This window comes from Canis aureus, chromosome 1 (genome assembly GCF_053574225.1).
Source record: "Canis aureus isolate CA01 chromosome 1, VMU_Caureus_v.1.0, whole genome shotgun sequence".
Classification (NCBI taxonomy): Eukaryota; Metazoa; Chordata; class Mammalia; order Carnivora; family Canidae; genus Canis; species Canis aureus.
In genome coordinates this window covers 106258787-106279697 of record NC_135611.1, presented here as the reverse complement: position 1 = coordinate 106279697, position 20911 = coordinate 106258787, and the positions used below count along the sequence as shown (strand labels likewise).

At 46.4% G+C, this 20911-nt stretch overlaps 1 protein-coding gene across 1 annotated transcript; it reads left to right on the top strand.

The window, feature by feature from the left end:
* Positions 1-1954: 1954 nt before the first annotated feature.
* On the top strand, positions 1955-19699 carry LOC144280984 (SIGLEC family-like protein 1). The gene is made up of 5 exons (XM_077843623.1): positions 1955-2612; positions 9110-9391; positions 9536-9638; positions 14452-14590; positions 15524-19699. Exons 1-5 carry the CDS (start codon positions 2594-2596, stop codon positions 15680-15682), a joined length of 702 nt encoding a protein of 233 aa, XP_077699749.1. The 5' UTR covers positions 1955-2593; the 3' UTR covers positions 15683-19699.
* The last annotated feature ends 1212 nt before the right edge of the window (positions 19700-20911 follow it).

The following is a 20911-nucleotide window of genomic DNA, read 5'->3' as shown; positions in this document are numbered from 1 at the left end:
GGAAACAGGGTTGCTGGAGGGGAGGTGGGTGTGGAGAAGGGATAATTGAGTGATGGACATGGAGGAGGGCATTTAATGTAATGAGCAATGGGTGTTTTATGTGTTAAGTTTTTTAGTAACTAGACGGAAATGAGACCGCCAAGGCAAGCGAGGGTCCAAGAACAGATTTTATTGCAGGCACCCTCGGGCGAGGTTCCACGACTCACGGGGGGAAAGAGAGTGAGTCGAGGAAGTTGCGCCAAGACAAGGTGGTAGGGGGTTTACATAACGTTGTAAGGCAGAACGGTTTCCTATTGGTTGGCTCATATGCAAAGGAAGGATTGCAATCCAACCAGTCAGAGTGACCCTCACTATGCAAAGGAAGGATTGCAATTCGACCAGTCAAAGGTGACTTCCTCCTCTGGGGTTTGAAGGGCATTGGGTTCGGTTGAGGAAGTCCAAAGGAGAGGTGTAAGGGTCTGCTCAAGCTGTCATCCCAAGTGGAGGTGGTGACAGGAACTTCAGCCATTTTGGCGTATCCGCCATCTTGAGGAGTTTCCCTTCCCGCCTGGCCCCAACATTATGCAACTGATGAATCACTAAATTCTACCACTGAAACTACTTAAAAAAAAAAAAAAGAACTAGTGGCCAGATACACAGTGAAAGATCATTCTAAGAGTAGTTATTGAAGATGTACTTAGAAGAAGTAAGACTGGAGGCAAAGAGCCTACTTAGTACAACATTTCTTGGCCAGGCTGAAAGTCAGGCATACAAGGAATGAGAACAAGAATCTGGCATGAGAATAGACTGTGACTGTGTATTGTTCCCCTCAAAATGGATGACATCCTCCCTTCTGGATCCAGATGCTGGTAGTTTTTAGAGGTTGCAAAAAGGGTCATCTCTTCCCTGGGGCATTTTTTGTGAATAAATATAATGGTTCTCCATCCAGCACCAATGTGATGGTCATCCTGTATTCAAGGGCAGATGTTTACATAAGCCCTCACATGTATGGGTGTCCCTTTGGCATGCAGCTCACGCATTCCACAGAAATGTGAGCATCCACCATAATGAGATAATGAGGTGACCAAGATAGACACTGGCCCTGCTTCCATTGAGCTTGTGGTCTACACAAGTACACAATGAAGAAATAAATGCAAGATTGCAGCTTAAAATGTTGACAAGTGCTAGGAAGAAAAATAGCCTAATATCGTGAGAAAGTATAAGAGACCAGGGAGAGGAACCTAGTTTGGATTAGAGAATCAGAGAAGTCCTCTCTGAGAAAGTGACAATTGTTTTGAGACCAAGATTATTATTATGGGCTGGTCAGAGGGACAGCAGATTCTAGGCTCTGGGATGAATGAAGTTTAGTGAGTTCAAGAGCCCAGAGGGAGTCTGTGTACCAGAGCTTAGATGGAAAGTGCCAGACCCTTCAAGGCTTCAAAGGCTCTGGGTGAGCAGTTTAAATTTTATCCTTACTCAAAGAGGTTATTTCCTTGTATCTTTGTAATTTCAGAAAGAGGGCTCCTAAGGAGTGGAGAATGCCATCTAGAAGAGAAATGGGAGAGAGGATGGAAACTGGGTTGGGAATAGGTCGGGGGTGAGTCTTGACAAGAGAATGGACAACTGGGTCTTCCTCATGTGTCTTGATTTGTTCATGATAGGGACCTGCTTGCAGGAAAGGAAATGGGGTACCAAGATGCTTTCTGATTGGCCCTAAGGATCAAGCACTTGGCATTTTCTTCCTTGGTTAATGGCTTTCAATCCACCCCATCACCTGGTACTCGCTTGAGGAAGGAGTATCTCTTAAAGCCTGATTGGCCTGCATTTTCAGGGCTGGTAGGAGTCTAGAACCTCTTTTTAAAATTTTTATTTATTTATTTATTTATTTATTTATTTATTTATTTATTTATTTATTTATATTTATTTATTCATGAGAGACACAGAGGCAGAGACACAGGCAGAGGGAGAAGCAGGATCCCTGCAGGGAGCCCCATGCGGGACTCGATCCCAGAACTCCGGGATCAGACCCTGAGTCAAAGGCAGACACTCAGCCACTGAGCCACCTAGAGGCCCCAATCTAGAACCTCCTGCTCAAGATCAAGGAACCACCGGTTGTTCCAATCTGCCTCAGGCGAAGGAGACCAACGGTTCTACTTTGCTTTCCCTGCCTATCCCAACAGCACCCACGCGCTTCAGGCCCTCCCTGATTGGCTCTGCACAGATTCGCTGGGGCTCACTGGTTCGCCTGAAGGGCAGGACTGGGGGCGAGGACGGTGTGGCATCCCCACGCGACCTCTAGCCGTTGGGAAGTTGGTGAGGCTGACGACCCAGAGGCCACCTCATGAACTGGTTATACATGAGCTAACCAGCTTTCCTCTACCTTAGTCCCTTGCCAGTGAGTTAGTAGTAGTACACACGTTTATTCCACCTGTCAGTTGATCCGGCTCATCAAGAGGCATTAAATCAGCCAATCAATTCGCCCCCTGGAAAGTAAGTTCCTGTAACAAGTCGGTCAATCGGTCACATGATGCACTTAGCCAAAATCAAGGAGGACTTTGAGTTGTCAAGGAAATAGCAGAGTGGAGCCCTGTTCAAGAGGGTGCAGCCTGGAACTATGGGGACCCAAGACAAGGGTAAGTCTAGAAAAAGAAATGATCATTTAGCGGAAGGCGAAAGAGGTTTCCTGTGGAGATAACCCGTGGCTGTGCTAAACCCTAGAGAAGGGAATGAGACTTGGAAGAGATCAGAATTTTGAAGTCAGAAGGACCATTAGACGCTGGACAATAACACCTGCTTGTTTTACAGATGGAGAAAATGAGGGGAAACCAAGAGGTAAGGACACTTGCCTAAAGTTTCCAGCGAGTTACTGGCAAAGCCCTGTCTGGAACCACCCCAGAGCTCTCCTCAATCTTGGATTTGAGGTTGTAAATAAACCACTATATTCAATTAGATTCTGAGAATTGGTTTCTAATTAAAATTTTTAATTTCAAAAATTAAAAAAAAAAAAACAATCTAACTGAAAGGAGAACTAGGCAAATGAATTCTCCCCTCTCAGTAACTGAGAAAGCAGATGAAAAAATTGGTATGGGTATAGAATACCATTGACCAAATTGACTTACGTGACATTTATAGAATATTCCATCCAATGAATACACATTCTACTTAACAACTCCTGGAACACTTAGACCATATTCTGAACTAAAAAACCAGTCTCAACAAACTTAAATGAATTGAAGTCATATAAAGTATATTTTCTGACCACAGTGTAATTAAACTGGAAATTAATAGCTGGAAAATCATCAAGACTTGTGCCTGCACATTTTTTCAGGGAATATTTATCAGACAATATCCTTTCTAAGCGCCTTGGAAAACAAAGATCTATTTGATGTAGGGCCTTCCCTCAAGAATCTCATTCTTAAATAGTGCCTCTGATAGGATATTTCATCAATTTCCCAACTAGAGCAACAAACAAATGAAGAGGAATCACAGCAGTAGATTGTACAAGGTGAATGTAGGAGCTCCACAAGGCTTCCAGGGAAACAGAACCCCTGTACTGTTTGTTGTCAACATCTTCAATCTGTGACTTTGATCCTTATGGGTTATCTCATGGTTGCCAAAAGGCTGCTCCACCTCCACCATCACATCCATATTCCAGGGAAAGAGAAGGTGGAGAAGGGGAAGCAAGAGGAGAAGGGGAAAAAGAAGAAAGCAACAAAGAAAAAGTTGGGCTAATATCAGAAAAGCAGAAATCCCCAGTCTTCAGTGGATAGACTCATGATTGGTATTCTAAGTAGACAAGTCTCTCAAAATATTTGCTTAATAATAAATCTAGCAGAGTCCAAGGTTTTTATTTTACATTGCACATGTGGGAGAAAAGAAGAGTACAATCCTATAGATTGGTGTGCAATTTAAGAAAACAGAGATGTCAGTTATAATATTATTGTTACCAGAGCAAGAAATTATCAAATAAGACAACTGGTCAGAATTCCATTTTATTTGGATATCATTTTCATAAGACATGGAATAATTTCTAATGTCTTTAGAGTCTCATAAGACCACTTTGTTTAAATTGTTCTTCCAAGGGCGGATTTGTATCAACAGAGAACAGAACAAGTCAGTAACAGTCATGAATATTCATACAAAACTGTATATTGCAAAGGAGAACATAAATTATATTCTTATAAACATTCTCAATTTTGTACAATATCAAATCAGATTTCTTGAGCCCTTTTATAACACAGAACAATATCTTTTGATTTATAGCTTCAGGGAAAGTGAATATCTTTTTCAATTCTTTCTAAGACTTGTTTCCTTTATTATGAAAACTTATTTTAAAACCAGGCTCTGGAATTCCATTAGCTAGTATTATATGCAAAAAAACAGACCTTCAGAGCTCAATTGTAATGGTAAAGAAGTGGGGTAAAGGCTGAATAGGCTTTTATTTACACAAGACATTTTTCTTGTACTTGGCCCATTGACCACAACTGTCAGAGAGCCATTACTGGATGTAGAGGAGGCAGAGAAATAGAGGTGTTTTTTCTTTTAAACTGGGGGGTTTATCACCTGGACAAATTTGAAATAATAAGGATGCACAAGAGGATGGTTATCAGGTAGGGCAACTCTCAGAGTTTGTCTGAGATATTGCCTTAAAAGATGAACAGTTAGGGGTGCTGAAGTGAGTCTGGGAATGGAGGCTTCTTTCTGGTTGTGAAGCTCCTGGAAGACAACCTGAAAGAAGTTACATTTGACCTGGACTTAGAAAGAGAGATAGCATTTGAATGTGGGCAGAATGGAGAGTTGCAGAAGGATGCCATGAAAAGATGAGTAGCCTGAGTAAACATACAGAGATGGCAATTTATAGACTACATGTGGAGAGATACTTTTCTCTTTGGCAGGCAAAAAAAAAAAAAAAAAAAGCCGAAGCTAAGGAAGGAAGTGGTGGAGGTAGGGCAAGTGTGCGGCAAAATCATGGACAGCCTCAAATGCAAGGCAAAGGAGTTTGGAACTTATCCTGCTGGCCATAGAACTGTCTTTTATTGCTCAAATATCCCTTAAATATATCCTGTCCTCTCCACCCCCAGAGCCACTGTTCTAGCTCAAGCCATATTATCCTCTTGAACTATTTTTTTCTCCTTGATGCAGTTCCATAGTGATCTTTATGACACCCATACCTGTTCTCTATGGTTCAAAACCTTTGAAAGTGATTTCCATGACTTCCCCCAACAACTTGAGAGAGAGGCCAAGCTTCTCTACCTGGTAGTCAAGGTCCTTCAAAGGGGGAAGGGCCTGGAGATGAAGATTAGAGGAGAAAGAAGAAAGTCATGGTATTGGGGCTTCAGAGACAGTCTTGGAGATACTTCTCTATCCTTGAAGCTCCTCAGCATCTGTTCCTATGAGCTCCTAATTCTCAAGGTGAACAGAACTTAAGAGTGATTGGGACAAAAGTTCCTTTTAGGCTATGAATTTACCTTTACCTCTACCCCATGCCTCTTACTGCTGACCTTCTCTTCATCCATTCCAAATCCTGCCCTCCACAACACATGACTCTAAGGCCAGAGTTAGCATTTGGCTAGGTCCTGGCCCTCTCTTGTCCCTGAGATCCTGTTGGTGTTATCATTGCTGCTGTTATGGTTGGGTAAATGGAATGAGAGGCAGGGTGGGAAGTGTCTGAGGAAACAAAGAAAGGGTAGGGGTGAGGTGGCTATGGGTAGGGAGTGGAAGACTGGCAGGGCTAGAGTAAGGTAAAGAGGTGAAAACAGAGAATAAGTACTTGATAAATAATAAGTAATAGACTTCTTCCATGTGCATATTCTGTGGCCCACGGTGTGTCCTATTTCATCTACCAAACAATTCCCTTAGGAATTACTGTCCTCATTTCACAGATGAGGAAGCAGGCCCTGGGAGATTCAGCAACTTGCTGTGAGTTACTAGAAATTTCACTATTGGAGTGCCCAACTCTTCTGACTCCTAGTTCCATTTTAATGCCATGCCCATGTCACTCTAGAAATTCAATGATAAATGTATTCACATGTGCTCTCTCAACACCATCATCTATATGGTAGATGTTATTAAGTCACATCTTAGAGAAGAAAAATATCATGGTGTTGCAGAGCCAAGAGCGTTGAGATCCCAGGTGATGATGTTTTAGTGTACTGGACTTAACGTATGGAAGGCCAGGTTCTAGGCCTGACACTGTTAGTCTTTTCTCTATGACCTGGAGCAGGCCATTAATCTCTCTGAGCTCCAATTTCCCATCTGTCTAAGGGACTATAATAAAACCATTATGACAATGGCTTAAGCTGATTTCTATGAAGATGCTGAGAAATCTGTAAATACTTACACAGGTCAGTATTACTACCATAATTTTAGGATAGCATTACTAGAAGTGGCCTCAGGAACCATGAAGCTCACTATCCCCTCTATTTTGTACATGAGGGATCTGTCATCCTGGAAATAAAGAAGGGAAAAGAATAATTGTTCAGTGAAAGCCAACAACTAAGTTATGATCTACAATTACTGTAGGGCACCATGTGCATCAGTAGTTAATATCTCTAATTCTTACCACATTGCAGCACTGGTAGTATTGTGCCCATTTTTCTGATTGAGAAACTGATATTCAGGAATGGAACCACATGGCCAACTTCACAAGGTGCAATTACTACCAACAATAAGAACAACAAAAAACCCCAACAAACTCAATTGGGGTGGTTCAGTTAGGAGTCCACAGACCACCCTCAGACTCAATGATTCATAAAAAAGTCTCACAGAACTCAGCAGAACAGTTATATTTTCAGTTATGGTTTATCACAGCAAACAAATGGAGATTAAAATCAGCAGAGGGGGCTGGCTCAGTGGTTGAGCATCTGCCTTTGGCTCAGTGGTTGAGCATCTGCCTTTGGCTCAGGTCTTGATCCCAGGATCCTGGGATGAGTCCCACATCAAGCTCCCCACAGGGAGTCTGCTTCTCCCTCTGCCTATGTCTCTGCCTCTCTATCTCTCATGAATAAATAAGTTAATTAATTAATTAATTAAGATCTTTAAAAAATAAAAATAGAATAAAATCAGCAGAGGGAAGAGGCATGTAGGGTAGGATCTAGGAGAGACCAGGTATGAGCTTTCAGTTTTCTTCTCCCACTAGAGTTGTACTGGCCATATACATAGTATCCCCAAGTAGGGAAACTCACTGAGCTTTAGTGTCCAGGGTTTTTATTGGGGGCCTGATCCCATAGGTATGGCTGGCCTTAGTCTCCGGCTCCTCCAGAGGTCAAGTTGATACCACGTGTGGCCTGAGGTCCCCACCATAAATCACTTTGTTCATGTAGACTATCTGGCAAGGCTCATGGCCCTAGATAAATAGATACTCTTATCAGGAGAACATTCCAAGGGCTTAGAGGTTAACCTCCCTAGAGCTGGGCAAGGGCCAAATCTTTCTAGGGTAAGGCTAATTGTTTAATGCATCAGTGGAATACTGGAGGACAACCACGCCCTCTGCACGTGGTTATTTCCTTATATTTTGGTGAAAGTCAAAAAGATACCATGGAAGAGGTATAATCCTTTGACTATTTGGACTTGTCAAGGAATTCCCCAGCAATTCTGTTGCCCATAGCTTACTGGCTCAATAAAAAATATCAGCTCCTGTGTAACTATAAATCAACTTAACACCACCACGGGCAGATTGCAAACCATTTAGAATCTTGAAGAAAAGGACTATACCCTGCTTACCCACAATGTACATCAAAGGGACAGCATGACACACTTATTCTGTGCAGATCTAGAACACAAGAGTGCTTCATGTGGGAAGATATTAACATCTATAGAGATCAGATAACATTCAATCTTATGCAATGGGTTGTTTGTAAAGGAGGAACTCGAAGATATTCTGGTAATTGTGCAATTTTTTCTTCACAGGGCACTTGCGCTTCATTTTTACAGCAATAATACAATGATATAGGTACAATAAATTATTTTTCCAAATAGAAATGGCAGAGAGAAGAAGTGACTTGCCCCACAGCATCCAGCAAGTAAAAGATAGAGAGGGAAGTGATCACAGATCTGCTGGGAAGGGGCAGAGCCTGAGGAGAGAGTTGGATTGGGAGGGAAGATGCAGCATAAGAGCTGAGCCTAGGAGGTCTGGGCTAGGTGACAGGTAAGGAATTCAGGAATTTTAGGAATTAAACCTGACAGGGTTCAGGTTCAAGCTCTGCCTCCTTAAACAAGTGTCCTCAGTTTGCTCACCTAGACAGTAGAGAAGGGAAATATACTTGTAAAAATCCACCCAATAGCAACAGTACTGGTTCCATGAGGTTATCAGAGTGGGGAAGGCATACCAAGTGAGCTTATGGGTGAGAAAGTACTTCATAACCTGGAAACACTGTGCATCAGCAAAGTGTCCATGAGGGTCCCTTGCTTCAGTCCAATTCCATTCAGACCAGTCCAATTCCATTCAGACCAAACCCAGAAACCAGAGCTCCACATCCTAGAGATTCTTGTGGCTGGAGATCCTATGACCTTGACTTGTACTATCAAAGGGCACCTGAAAAGAAAGCAAAGCCCTTTTCCTTTCCTAAAATTGGCCCACCGTGTTCTCCAACACGGATAGCTCCAACAACTCATCCTCTTAGTGCTGCTCTTCACCTTGAAGCCTCGGGATTATGGCACACCCTCAGATGTCATTTGAACCTCTCCCTAGATATGTTGACCAGAAGTAGTATTACTTCAGCACCCTCAGATGTCATTTGAACCTATCCCTAGCTATGTTGACCAGAAGTAGTAGTCTCATTTCAGGTGGTTTGCGAGTGCTGGTGGGCAAAGGAAGATCCAGAGTCTGGGAGAAATGGCAGGCCCAGGAGAAATTCCTGAGTCCTTTGGTGGGGTTGGATGGAAGGAGTCTGGGAAGCTGTCATATCCTTACCAGGCTTCTGTGGCTGAAAGACCAGAGGTAAGAGCTGAGCCAGAGTCAGAGACAGATGAGGGAAGAGGATGAAGGGGAACTGGTCTGTGAAGCCTGGCCAGAAAGTCTTTCTGCAGCTTGTTGGAATCATGATTAAAGAGAAGGCTGGGTCCTGGAGGAAGTGGAGAAAGGAAGTCAGGACGCCTTGCTGAATGCTGACCCTCCCCCACCCCCCCACAGCACCTGCCAGGCTGCTCTATTCCTCTTGTTCCTTGGAGAAGACTCTGCAGTGCAGCTGTTCTTTCCATGGGATCCCCACACCCTCTGTGCAGTGGTTGATGGAAGGTGTCCCTGTGGGTGTGAACAACACAGATGGCAGCCTCCAGGTGACTTCCACCAAAATTGGTGCCTGGAACAACAGCACCATCAGTCTCACTGGGGAGCCAGAAATAGTCATGAGTCTCCATTGTGAGGGGAAAAATCAATATGGAATCCATACTTCAAGTATCTTCCTCCTTCCAGGTAAGTACACAGGGGTCTACTGACTGGGCTAAAATGACAGCACCTGGTGATCAAAATGAGGGTGGGCACAGGGCCAGAGGAAAGAGTGGTAGCTCAGACTTCACAGCCTTGGTTGGGGGGACTCTCATTTCTGTCTGATTCCAGATAAGCATTCAGGTTCCAGTGTGTTCATGAAAGGATTGGCCCAGGGCATTGTGTATGGATCTATTGTCTCCACACTGTTCTTCTTCTTCCTTGTCCTCCTCACGTGAGTATCAGGTTAAAATTCATCATCAAACCTTTTCTAACACCTATGACATTTATTTGTATTATTTATTTCCTTCATTATCTTCCAGTCTATTCTTTGCCCTCTTAACATGGTCTCTTATATCATTTAAATTAGCCATTCTTCTTCTCCAATATTTGCAATTAAGGCTATAAATTTCCCTCTAAGCCTGACTTTAGCTGCATCTCACAATTTTTAATATATTTTAGTGTTACATGGTTAAAATATTTCTAATTTCCATTATGATTTTTGACCCATGAGTGTTTTTAGACACACCAACATATTCTAATAATCCTGTTTTCTTTATTTCTAGCTTAAATCCAGTAAGTGAAGAGAGTATATATGCACTATTTATTTTCTTTGTGGCACTTTGTGGCATTATTTATTCTTGTGTAGATTTATAAATATTCCACATAGGCTTAAAAAGAATGTGTATTCTATATTTGATGAAGGCAATGTTAGACAGATGCATAGGCTTTAAATCAAGTTCACTGATCATGTTTACTTCTCCTCTAGTTGTACTGTGACTTCTGCTCAGTGACCTTTTTTGCACTTCACCTCCCATCCCTGCTCCCCTCTCACCTGGCTGACATTTACTCATCCATTTAGGGCTCAGCTCTAAATGGCTGGGTGCCTTTTCAGGGCCCCCACAGCCATCTGGGCTTTTGGATATTATTTGTGCAAATGGTTCTATTCTGATATGACTAAGTGTGGATATATTTTTTTGTTTGTTGTTGTGTATATCTTTTTTGCCTCTTTTATCTATGTTTTCCCTCTTGGCCTGTGTCCTGCATTTTCTAGACATATAGATAAATAAGCAAGTGCTAGATTAGAGCATGTACAAGGGAGAATGTCCATCCTTGCAGGGGAAGGTAGAGGCATCCATACTGCCTAGGAATCCTCCCACACAGGGTGCCTGAGTGACTCAGTCAGTTAAGTGTCTGATTCTTGATTTCAGCTCAGGTCATGATCTCAGAAGCCTGTGATCAAGCCCCACATTGGGTTCCTTGCTCAGCGGGGAGTCTGTTTCTTTCCCTCCCCCTCTGCTCCTCCTCCCTCCACACACACTCTCTCTCTAAAATAAATAAATAAATAAATAAATAAATAAATAAATAAATATTTTTAAAAAATCTTCCCACACATTTCTGGGGAGTCCTCCCCAACGTGATATCCTGTCAGTATTACAGATGTTTTCTTTCCTTCCCTGTTTCTCTTATCTCCTCCCCCTCACTCAGCAACAAGTTTTGCCTTCTTCACAGGAAAAAAGCAACTCCCCAACACCTACAGAGTTATTGCCACTGGCACTGGTGATTTACTCCTTGCCTTTTTCAGAGAAAGAAGCATCCCTCTTCCTGTCCAAGGTTAGCCTCACCTCCTTTGCCTGGGAATCCATCTCCTCCACATACCATTAATCAGCCTTTCTGTCTCCTAAATTTTCTATCATTCTTCCTTCACTGGCTCTTCCTCTGAAGAATATAAACATGCCCAAATCTCTCCTAACTCAGTCCCACAAACTCCTTCTATGTACCATCCAATTTTTTTTGAGAAGAGCTTACACCCACTGCCTGATTCTCATCACCCTTACATACGTCAGTCCTCTGCAATCAGTACCATGCCACTGAAATGGCACTGTCTAAAGTAGTCCTTTTTCCTTGCTCTCAAAATTATTCTCAAAATCCAATGGCAGATGTTCCATATTTTTCTTGTTCACTTTAGGTGGCATTTCTGATTCTGCTGGGTGGGGTGAGGCCCTCCTACCCACAGGCTTTTTTTTTTTTTTTTCCACAGTGAATGAATATGGTGAGGGCATCTGCTGAAAGTGATGTGGGTGGGAACAAGGGTGAGGGGAAGGAATCGAGAAGAGTGGTGATGGGGATGGAGTGGTTGGAATACCCACTGAGGAGAATGAGTGGGATCCACACGAGGACAAGGAAAATAATCGGTGAGCAGCAGCAAAAAGTCCAACCATGACTGGATATTATTCATTGTTTAGCAACACCAATGTCGTTGCTGTGTGTTCTTTCCTCCTAGCAGTGGCTATTGGAAGAGAAAGAGTGAATGGTGGCATTGATCTAGGCTTGAGTCTTTATAGGCAGGGTGCCATGGAAGGTGATGAAAAGAGATGTGGAAGCTGGAGGGAGAGAGCTTTGAGTGGATAGCCCTTGTAACTGGTGGGCAGGAAGGTAAAGAAGAGAAACCAAGAAGGCCCTTCATAAGGGTTAGAGAATGTGGTGTTTTGGATCTGAAGCCTCCGCCTACGAGATCAAAGAATAGGAACACAAGGCTGGATGAGAGCACAAGAAAGCTGAATAGGACAGAACTAGGCAGAGCATGGGGTATTGGGATTTAAACTGTCATAGGTGGAAAAGTTTTGGGGAATAATACATAAGGCATAATGGTTAAAGGAGACAAGTCACATCAGTTAGGACTCTTGTAGTTGTGAATGACAAGAGCTGAATTCAGCAAGCTGAAGGAAAAGGGGAACAGTTAAGGTTATTTGTTGCTGTATCACTGTCCCCTAAACTTAGTGACTTTAAATAGTGGTCATTTTAGTATATCTCACAATTTCATGGATCAGGAATTTGAGTAGGACCCAAACGAATGATTCTTCAGCTTCCTCTGGTATTCATTGAGGTCACTTGATGGTATTTAGCTAGCAGCTGGGCTGGGCTGGGTTAAAAGGTCCAGAATGCTTTCAAAATACTTGACATTTTGCTGGGGACAGCCAGAGGACTGGGCTCAGCTGGGCCCCTCTCGCTTCCATGGAGTGTCAGAGCCTCTTCTATCATGGTCTCTTCCAAGACAGAAGTTGCCAATCCTCTTTAAGGCTAGGCCTGGAATTGATAGAGTGTCACTTCAGTCATATTCTCTTCAAGCAAGTCACAGACCAGCCAAGATTCAAGGAGAAGAGAAAATAGACCCCATTTCTCCATGGGAAGAGTACCAGAAATTTGCAGCCATCTGTATGTAATCTGCTGCAGGAACATATTGACCATCTGTTAAGTCTAAGACTTCAACAACAGAGATTTATTTTTCTCATAGTTATGAAGGCTGGAAGTCCAAGATCAAAGTGTTAGCAGGATTGGTTTATCTTAAGATTTCTTTCCATGGCTTGCAGATGGCCACATCTTTCCTCTTCACATGGTCATCCCTGTGTGCACATACAGGGATGTGTCTGTCCCTTTTCTTTCTTTCTTTTTTTTTTAATATTTTATTTATTTATTTTAGAGAGAGAGTGAGAGACAGCAAGCAAGAGGAGGAGCAGAGGGAGAACAAGCAGATTCTATGCGGGTGCAGAGCCCAATATGAGGCTCAATCCCATGACCCTGAGATCATGACCTGGGCTGAAACCCAGAGCCTGCTGCTTAACTGACTGAGCCACCCAGGCACCTTGTCCCTCTTCTTATAAGGACACCAGTAATATTGGATTAGGACCCCATCTGACAGCCTCAATATAACTTAATCACCTCATTGAAGGCCCTATCCAAATACAATTACATGGATATGGGCCCATCCATGTGATCTCATTTTACCTTTGTTACCTTTTTAAAGGCCCTTCTCCAAATACAGTTAATTCTGAGGTACTGGGTGTTGGAACTTCAGCAAATGAATTGGGTGCAATGGGGGGGGGGGGGGCAATTCAGCCCATAACAGGGAATATCTGTACTTTTGGCATGACTGGATCTAGGTATGTAAATGACATTATTAAGAGTCTGCTATTCCCTGTGCCTTTGTTCTGCTGCTTCTGTGTTCCCTTGACCCCTGGAGCATTCTCCACCTAATGGCAAGATGGCCAGGAGCAGCCCCATGATTATATCCCATCTCAGCAACTCTAGCTGAAAGAAAACTTGTCTTCCCCTTGGTGATATATCAATCCCAGAGAAGACTCTGATTGTCCCAGCTTCAGTCACGGGGCTGTCCTCAACTAATGTCCAGGTGGGGAGGTACTTTGGTGGGCCAGTCCTAAGCTTACCTACTGTGCCATTCCAGTCCCATGGAAACAACAAGAACAGCTCCCACACATGCTTGCCCCTCACTCCTACCTCTGACCAACCCTGGTGCTTCCCCATTTGGCCCTGTGTGGCATGGCCTGCCCCCTCTTGGAAACTTTAAATAACTATCTTTTCAATGGCAGTCATCCCCTTATCTGTTGGCTTCACCACACCTGAATACAAATGAAATCCCATGTTTATTCCCACTCCTGGGGAAGAGCCAGACTGGGCAAAGCAGGGGGACCAGCGAGCAGGGCAGTCGTAGTTGCCAGGGCAAGAAAGGAAGGGGGCCAGTTATGTAATCAATGGTACAGCTATACAACAGAGCACTACGCAGCCATAAAAAAGACTGAGGAGGCTGTCCGTGTACTAATATGCACAAATATACCAGAAATATTAAGGAAAAGAGGAAAAGTACCAAAAAATTGGTCTAGAAAAAAAAGCATACACATATTGAGACAGGACTGGGAGAGAAGCTGAGGAAAGGCACAGCCATGAAAAGCCACTGGGCTGGAGGGCTGGGACTTCGTCATGAGGTCCTGCGGAGCCATGGGAGGGCTGGGAGCAGGGGAGATGCAGGCCAGCTCTGGGGCAAGAGGTTAGAAAAGAGGCTAGGAAGAGGATCCAGGCCAAGAGAGTAGGGATTTGTATGCCCATTTGCTGAGGAGAGGGTGGTGCTGGTCACAGAACCAGCAAATGGAGGCAAAGTGTCTTCTGACCCCCAGACAAGGGCTCCTTCTAGGAAGAGGGAGGGGGCAGGCAGAGACTGAGCACAGTATTAACCACAGCACTCATTACCTTAGAATGAAGATGCTTAAATGGTGGAAGGACAGTCACATCTCCAAGGCCAAAGAGGCACCAATCATCCAGAAACCAGAGCTGCTGGAGGAGCCAGAGATAGACGTGGAGTCTGAAGCCAAAACTACTGGGCCTCAGTTGGAAGTAAGTCCCTGGGCTCAGACTGGCCACCAGCCAGGCTGCTGCACAGCTGAGGCCAGCTGAGCTCAACAAGCTGCCTGAACTCACCTACTGCCCACTGGCACTGCCAGGGAACACTCGTTAGAAACAAAGATTGTCAGGGGCCCTTGGACCTGCAAATCCAACCCCTCAGGATCTGAGCCCAGAGGGTCTGTGCTGGTGGCAATCTCCTATTCATTTTGAGGCGTGGCCACTGGCCAGACAGTGCCTTACCTGAGTGTCTGTCTGGTTCCTCAGGCCAAGTTCCCTGCCAGCAGAGCCCCCTTTCTTGGATGGCGAGGACCCAGAGGGGCTCCAGGCCCAGCCCCTGCCCCAGCTGGGGAGGCAGACTTGGCCACAAGTGGCTGTTGCCCTGCCAGGAGAGAACAGTAAATACTAGGGAGTGGGCCTTCTTAATCTGCTCGGGGGCTGCCATAGCAAAGTATGGCAGACCCAGGAGCTTAAACAACAGATATTTTCACGGTTCTGAAGGTTAGAAGACCAAGAACAAGGTGTCTGCAGAGTTGGTTCCTTCCAAGGTCTCTCCTTCTAGACAGCCACCTTCTCCCTGTGTCCTCACGTGGCCTTTCTGTGCATGAGTCCCTGTCCTAATCTCCTCTTTGTATGAGGACACAAGTCACAATGGATTAGGGTCCACCCTAATGGCCTCATTTTGACTTAAGTATCTCCTTAAAGGCCCTGTCTCCAAATAAAGTCACACTGGGAGGTACAGGGTTAGGACTTTAACATATGAATTGTGCAAGGGGTAGAGAGGGGGGACACAAGGGGGAGGGCAGAGTTCAGCCTGTAACAGAAGCATCAAGGTGCTAGTCATGTCCCTCCATTGGTGGGGACCCAGATCAGGGAAAGGCTTGGCCAAGCAAGGCAGGAGAATGCCAGGATCTTGTTCTCCCACAGTCTAGGGCTCTTGAAACAGAAGGACCCACCATGGACAGGCAAATTCCCAAACGGATAAAGACCGACGCGTGGCTCGCAGACTATAGGCTTGGCTTCAAAGACCTACAGAGCAGGAGCAGCAGCTCCATTGGAGACTCTAAGACCAGAGACCAGCGCTAAGAGTTCACGCATTCACTGAACAGACATCCCCCGAGGACTCCCACGAGCGGAGCCTGTTTGTCAGCTCCTCCCAACAACACGCCTGCTCCCTGCCCTTGAACTGTGAGGTCTGGGCGGGCACCCTGACGTCCAGGAGGACAGATGACATTACACAGGAGCCTGGTGGGGAGGGCAGGGGGAGGTAGCACTAGGAGATGAGCTAATGCTATTGCTATTGCAGGGGCCACACAAGGCAGTGTGACCCAGAGTGACAGTGACCTTCCTGCAGCCTCCGGCACTGCCAAGCAAAGCTAACTTCAGTGTTCTAAGAAGAGAAACTGAGACCCACAGGAGGGAAGCCCCAGTGGTCTTACTGCAAGGACATTGGGGGTCATGAGGCCTGCCCTCCACACCCCCCACATTGCAAATGGGGAAATGGAGGCTCAGAGGGCCTCAGGCCACACAGCAAGACTGTGCACTGCTCAGGACACCTCCATCCCAGGATCGTTAGTCCCTGGAGCAGCTGTCCCTGTCCCCTGGCAATTTTCTCCTGACCTTATAAGACTGTAGTGCAGAGGTTGCAAGCTCAAAAGCCCACCGGGGCCCTGCACATAACAAGATGAGTACAGTTGACCTGGTGGAAACCAAGTCCGTCTTAAGAGCAGGTGCCCCACCGAAAGGGGGCGCCAGCAGCAGCGAACTCGGCTCCAACTCTTAGCTCCCACCCACCCCCGCAGGAATGAGATCTGCATTGCTGGGCCTCCTGGTTTTGGTTTTATCTATCTATTTATTTTCAGAAGAATCCAGACATCTAGATTTCAGTGTGAAATTTCTGGATTCAAACTGTTAGTAGCTGTTTTTAAAAAGCAGCACGGGCCCAGGAAAAGCCGTATATGGACCTATCATTTGCAAGTGGGATCAGAAGACAGACCCGAAGGACATCTTTTCTCTGAACACACCTCCTGCCTAAAGGCGCTGTTTTTCAGAATGCAAGCTCCTTGGCCAGTGGAAACAGAATCCCCAGACCCTGGCCAGAGGCTTCGATCTGGAAGAATGAGGTGGAATTATTTAGATGGAGAAGGAGTTCCAGGACCTCATTCACTTGTACTGCCACAAACAACTGCAGTGGCCCCCATGTGGCCTGTCCTGGGTTGGGTACACAGACGAGTGAGACCCAGGCCCTGCCCGGAAGGACCCTCCAGGTATCCCAGCCTGAGGGGCTATGCCTGTGTACAGGGAGCTTCAGGGAAGGGCAGGGGCCAGCACTGGGGAGAGAGGGCGTGGCCTCACCTCTAGCTGGACCATTGCCATCTGAGCTGGGCAGACAGGCTGGGGCGACTGGGAAGCCATGGGATGGACAGCCTGAAGTGCTGCAGCAAGGGCAGCACCAACAGGAGGCCACTGCAGGGAGAAAGGAGCCCAGCAAGGCACCACAAGCCAGCCAGAGTAAGCTCCCCTGCTCATGGGCCTCAGTCATCACTCCTTGAGTCACACCGTCTGGACCAAAGAGCAGGTTTGAGTCTCCAGAACAAACTCCCAGTCCTTGGTTATATGGTCAGCAGTCATTCATGTCACTGGCTAAATCTCGCCATTTCCTCCCTCGACCCAAGGAGGAGGTCACGGGGGAGGTGGACTTTATAAAGAACCCTCCCCTGTTCTTTCAGGAGATGATGGGAACTACCATGATGGAGGATGATGGTAGCACTCCAAGCCCTCAGGCCTCCTTCGGTCACATATCTCAGTGACACTGTGGAACTGGTCTGGTCATCAGGTTCATTTTACAGCAGAGGAAGCTGAGGCCCAGAGAGGTTACAAAACCTCCGTGCAGGAGAGAAAAAGAGAGAAACCTCCCTAAGGTCACACCTCAACCCACCTTTTCCCACAAGGAAGCTGACATTCAGACCAGGGAAGGTCCTTCCCCGCTGGTCCTGCATCTCTACCCTCTCCTGCCAGGTCCTTGGAGCCCAGTCCATTGGGATGGCTTCTACTGATCTGGGATACAGGAAGGCTGGAGCACAGGCTGGGGTCCCTGCTCACCCTGTTCCACTCAGCTCACTCAACACCATCATCCCAATTTGGTTCTATTCTCAGTTAACCCTTTGTATGCCTGAACTTACTAGGTTTGAAGGATGGCCATGGACAGGGCTGCTATGGTCCCGGCCTCCCCAGAGGAGGGCTTTCCATTGGTCGCTGCAGGGCCCCCAGAGCATGAACCTTTATGGTGGGCCCCCTGGGTGCTGGAGCTGGGGCTATCTATGATGGGACCGCAGCACTGCCCCCAGTGTGGGCCAGTCATGTATCCCATTCCTAGCTTCATCTGCAGAATGGGAGCATAATATCATTCATCACTGTGGGGTAGGAATGGGTTCACCTGGCACCTGGCAGGGCATTGAGGGCGCTGGAATGGCAGCTCACATCTGTTGAGCTGTTTGTACCCGCCAGGTCCTACTCTAAGCACATTAAGACCCTCTCATCTTTGCATTGGTCAGGGTTCAACCCCAGAAGCAGAACCAGTAGCTGATCCCTCTTAAGAGATTTATTGCAAGGAATTGGCTTATGTGACTGTCAGGCTAGCAGGGCAGGTCTGACATCCATCCAGCAGGCAGGTTGATGGGACAGGCAGGAGGCTCTTAAGCATGGGAAGCCTATGTCCCCAAGCAGAAATTTCTCCTGGGAATCATCCATTCTGCTTTGAAGGCCTTTCAAGTGATTGAATTGAGCCCACCCAGATTATTGAGAATTATCTCAACTGATTAGAGATGTCAGTCACATGTACAAAATACCTTCAGGGCGACGCTAGCTGGAGGCTGGACCAATGGGGAACTCTGGCCCACCCACGTTCACACATAGATATGACCATCCTGACATTTGATCCCCACCCCGACCTGGTGAGGTGGGCGCCAGTGTCCTCCCCATCCTACAGAGAGGGACAAGACACTTAAGGAGACCACATGACTGTACAGAGGTCAAGGCGCTGGAGCCAGTGCTTGGATCCCCCCACCCCCTGCCCCAGGCAGGGAGTGTCTGCACCTACTGTTACTAATACCCAGCATGGTTCCAGGGGCCTTACTGTGGCAGGAAAGAGGAATGTATATTACAAAGTGGGTGACTGCCTGACCTGTTGTGGGGCGGAAGCCAGGGAAGAGGGTAGGGAATTATTTATTCTTTCAAAAATGTGCTGTGAGGAGATCCCTGGGTGGCTCAACGATTTAGCACCTGCTTTCGGCCCAAGGTGTGATCCTGGAGTCCTGGGATTGAGTCCCTCATCAGGCTCTCTGCATGTAGCCTGCTCCTCCCTCTGCCTGTGTCTCTGCCTCTTTCTGTCTCTCTGTCTGTCTGTCTCTCTCTCTCTGTCTCCCATGAATAAGTAAAGTCTTTAAGAAAAATGTACTGAGACCCTACTGTGTGTGAAGGCATTGAGGGCATAGCAGTGAATGGGATGGACAAGGTCCCTGCCCTTGGGCAGCTCAGAGTCCCGTGGGGGAGAAAGACACAGAGCAAGTGGGCAGGAATAAATGGGATGCGTGACAGATAAGGGGTGGTGGGGAAGACAGTGAGTGCCCCTGGCCAAGGAGCCAAGGGTAGCCATGGAAGGCCTCTCTGAGGAGGTGAAGGTCTTAGGAGAAGAGAGTCCAGGCAGAGGGCAGAGATGAGCAAGAGTCTGGGGGCTGAGTGCCTGGTGTGTTCACAGAGAGGAAAAAGACAGTGTAAGAATTTTCCAGAAGAACCCACCCAAAAGCCCACAAAAGCAAGGCGTGGGCCACTTCCAGCACCACCTGTTCTTATTCTAACTTCCAGCTTTTGGCTTTAATGAATTCTTTAAAAAAAAAAAAGATTTTATTTAAGAGAACGTGAGAGGGCACAAGCAGAGGAGGAGGGAGAAGCAGGCTGCCTGCTGAGTGGGAAGCTCCACGTAGAGCTCAATCGCATGACCCTGGGACTATGACTTGAGCTGAAGGCTGCTGCTTAACAGACTGAGCCATCCAGGCACCCTGAATTCCTCATTTTCAAAGAGGCTTTGCAGGAACAAGTTACAAAAGAGGGGGATCCCTGGGTGGCGCAGCGGTTTGGCGCCTGCCTTTGGCCCAGGGCGTGATCCTGGAGACCCGGGATCGAATCCCACGTTGGGCTCCCGGTGCATGGAGCCTGCTTCTCCCTCTGCCTGTGTCTCTGCCTCTCTCTCTGTGTGTGACTATCATGAATAAATAAATAAAATCTTTAAAAAAAAAAAAAAAAGTTACAAAAGAGGGACATAATGAAAAGGCAAGACCCCTGCCTCATCCCACTCCCCAGAGACAACCACGTGGGTCCCTGGTCCCTGTGCTTCCTCCCAGAGTGGTGGCTCTTCATGGGAGCAATATCCCCCATCCTGGGTGACACTGGGTCTTCCTAACCATTACTGGTGGCAGGAGAGCTCCTGACATCTAGGACTCGAGTCCCTGGTGCTGCTCTACTCCCTGCAATGCCCAGCACCTGGTAAACACTGAGTGATAACAAAGCCCATGCTAGCACTGCAGGGTCCTGGCTGGAAAGAGATAACCTCCTTCAATAAGATTCTTAAACACAAAGATGTCACTTACAGAAGTATGAGCAGGGTTAGGACGCCCAGGATCCAGCAGCAGAAGGAAAGAGCTCCTTCCAGATACTGCTGTATCCTAGAGGAGTCGAAGGGGGGTGGGGTGCCACTAGGGTCTCACTGAGAACCAGTGCCAAGGCAGAGGGGCTACCCACCACGAAGGGAGGGCAGCGAGCAGAGAGGACAGCATTCTCCAGCCAACCTCCAGCGTTCAGCCTGTGCCTCCCTTTGGCCAGACCCACCTGAGGTCAAAGGGCAGGGGAGCTTGTTGATGTGATCACTAGAGGTCAGCCTCCCAGGCATGTATTAGGGCCGTGAAGGATAGAGAAGGAACGTAGTGAGAAGCTGAGTAACAGTCCCCAAAGATATCCAATCCTAATGCCTGGGACCCGTGAATGCTACTTTATGAAGGGAAAATGATCTTTTCAGATACAGTTAAATAGGGGATCCCTGGGTGGCTCAGCGGTTTAGCGCCTGCCTTTGGCCCAGGGCATGATCCTGGAGTCCCAGGATCGAGTCCCATGTCAGACTCCCTGCATGGAGACTGCTTCTCCCTCTGCCTGTGTCTCTGCCTCTCTCTCTCTCTCTCTTTCTCTCTCTCTCTGTCTCAAATAAATAAATAAATAAATAAATAAATAAAATCTAAAAAAATAAAAGATACAATTAAATGAAGG

Bases quoted from the DNA above. Each gene is read 5' to 3' on its own strand.
- LOC144280984 (XM_077843623.1), top strand. The intron at 9,392-9,535 runs GTAAGTACACAG...GTCTGATTCCAG, and splicing joins AAGTATCTTCCTCCTTCCAG to ATAAGCATTCAGGTTCCAGT. The intron at 14,591-15,523 runs GTAAGTCCCTGG...GTTCTCCCACAG, and splicing joins CTACTGGGCCTCAGTTGGAA to TCTAGGGCTCTTGAAACAGA.